The 2,333-nt window shown below is 49.9% G+C and overlaps 1 protein-coding gene across 3 annotated transcripts in view; it reads right to left on the bottom strand.

Annotated features, from left to right (window-relative positions):
• Positions 1-2,333, bottom strand: part of cdc42bpb (CDC42 binding protein kinase beta (DMPK-like)) — a 47,506-nt gene that overhangs the window by 20,655 nt on the left and 24,518 nt on the right. For all 3 annotated transcript variants that reach the window (XM_037685979.1, XM_037685978.1, XM_037685980.1), the window contains exons 4-6: positions 2,174-2,269; positions 1,953-2,101; positions 1,428-1,521 (exon numbers count right to left, since the gene is read on the bottom strand). In XM_037685979.1, the coding sequence (XP_037541907.1) occupies positions 1,428-1,521; positions 1,953-2,101; positions 2,174-2,269 (339 nt within the window). The remainder of the gene's footprint in view (positions 1-1,427; positions 1,522-1,952; positions 2,102-2,173; positions 2,270-2,333) is intronic.

Genomic DNA, 2,333 nt, shown 5'->3' on the forward strand with positions numbered 1-2,333 from the left:
TCACTCTGCTAACGGGACCACGCTGATAACAGGATCACTCTGCTAACGGGACCACGCTGCTAACGGGACCACGCTGCTAACAGGACCACGCTGCTAACAGGACCACGCTGCTAACGGGATCACTCTGCTAACGGGACCACGCTGATAACAGGATCACTCTGCTAACAGGACCACTCTGCTAACAGGACCACGCTGCTAACGGGACCACGCTGCTAACAGGACCACTCTGCTAACAGGACCACGCTGCTAACAGGACCACGCTGCTAACAGGATCACTCTGCTAACAGGACCACGCTGATAACAGGATCACTCTGCTAACAGGACCACTCTGCTAACAGGACCACGCTGCTAACAGGACCACGCTGCTAACAGGACCACGCTGATAACAGGATCACTCTGCTAACAGGACCACGCTGCTAACGGGATCACTCTGCTAACGGGACCACGCTGATAACAGGATCACTCTGCTAACAGGACCAAGCTGATAACGGGACCACTCTGCTAACAGGACCACTCTGCTAACAGGACCACTCTGCTAACAGGACCACTCTGCTGTAGAAGCTGCATTTCTTTTTCACTTTTGGTGCTTTGTTTTGTACTTTTGTTGAAAGCTTTGGTATTTCTTGTTTTTGTTTGTTTGTTTTGGCGAGTCGAGACAGTTCTTCTCGTCCTGAGCATTTCATTGCGTTGTTGCCCTTTTGTTGATTTGCACATGACAACAAACCTAAACCTAATACCCAGGCCCGACAACATCAAAATGTGGGTGGGAAAGGTGAAACACCCCCGCCTGCCCCACCTTGGGCCCTTGAGCAAGGCCCTAACCCCCACCATCTGCTCCCCTGGGCGCCCCAGATAGCAGCTCTCTGCTCCACACAGAGGCTGTGGTAGCTCGGTGTCTGTGGTTGTGTCAGGAAGAACATCCGGCATAAAAATAATCACCAAGTCTTCGTGTGAGTTACTTCACTGCGGCGACGCCTGAAGAAGGAGCAGCCGAAAGAAGAAAAAACAACTTTTAAGTAAAATCAAAACTAGAAAGCAGAGTTTCCTTAAATGATGGGAGAAGCCAGTTTACATATAAATATGGCGGTGTCATTTTGGATTTTGAAACATTTCTTGCACCTAGATGTAGCCACACACCAAAATGGAAGTTGGTACCTCACGTTTTTGGAGGTATCTTGCTCACAGCATTAACTGATGGAGAGGATTTACATTCCCCTCTCTTCTCTCTGCGACAGAAATCAACTTCAGGCTGCCGAGAACCTCGGAGTGATCGACTCACGGTGTTTGTGTTTATGATTCTGGCTGATTGGAGGCGGCGAGGTTTCATAACAGTTAAAAATAACTTGGGCACATGCGGATATCTGCTGTTAAACATGCACAGGTCTGAAGCTCCCACTGCGCTCAGAAAGTTTCCGCACGAATCTTACCGTGCCATCCTCCATCATCCGCAGACACGAGCCAAAGTCCGCGAGCCGAATGTGACCGTTGACATCCAGCAGGACGTTGTCTGGTTTTATGTCCCTGGAAAACAACATTAGCATATCTGTTAGCTAACATCATCGTGACAGCTGTGAAGAAAACAATCGGCGCTCTGTCCAACGACTCCTGGAGCTTTCTGTTGAACACACAGACAAACAGCTGCATTTCAGCTGAAAGTGCCACAAACGCATCAGAAGGAGGATTCAACAGAAATTAGAACATTTTGTTTTAAATAAAGTTGAGTTTGAACAGCAGCAATTTAACATCCTGCAGCTTCAGGAAGGAAGGTGAAGGCCTGAACAGGACGTGACTACAACTCCCAGAGGACACTGCTGCCGAGAACAAAACACTTCCTGTCTCTGGCACAAAATCTCCAAGAAAATGGCCGCATGGCTCAGCTGCAGCGTCTGTGCTGTTGTTATCATGACAACAAGAGGGTTGGTAACTGTTTGAATGCGAACACCTGAGCGCACCTGTGGATGTAGTTCTGCTGGTGGATGGAGTGGACGGCCAGCACCATCTCTGCCACGTAGAACTTGGACATGTCTTCAGGAAGTCGATCCTCAAACTTGCTGAGCAGCGTCAGCAGGTCCCCGCCCACGTAGTAGTCCATCACCAGGTACTGCAGGACAAACACGTAAGCACGACGCCTCGGGACCGAGACAATCAGAGTTCTGCTGAACGTGGTACCAACCAGGTGGTTGTCGTCCTGGAAGGCGTAGTGCAGAGTTGTGATCCACTGACTGTCTCCTTTCACCAGGACGTCACGCTCTTCTCTAAAACACGCCGTCTGCGCAGAAAACGACACGCCGACATCACAGCTGCACAGTGACATCACAGCTGCACGCCGACAT

This window comes from Nematolebias whitei, chromosome 12 (genome assembly GCF_014905685.2).
Source record: "Nematolebias whitei isolate Nwh7 chromosome 12, NemWhi1, whole genome shotgun sequence".
In the NCBI taxonomy this organism is placed as follows: domain Eukaryota; kingdom Metazoa; phylum Chordata; class Actinopteri; order Cyprinodontiformes; family Rivulidae; genus Nematolebias; species Nematolebias whitei.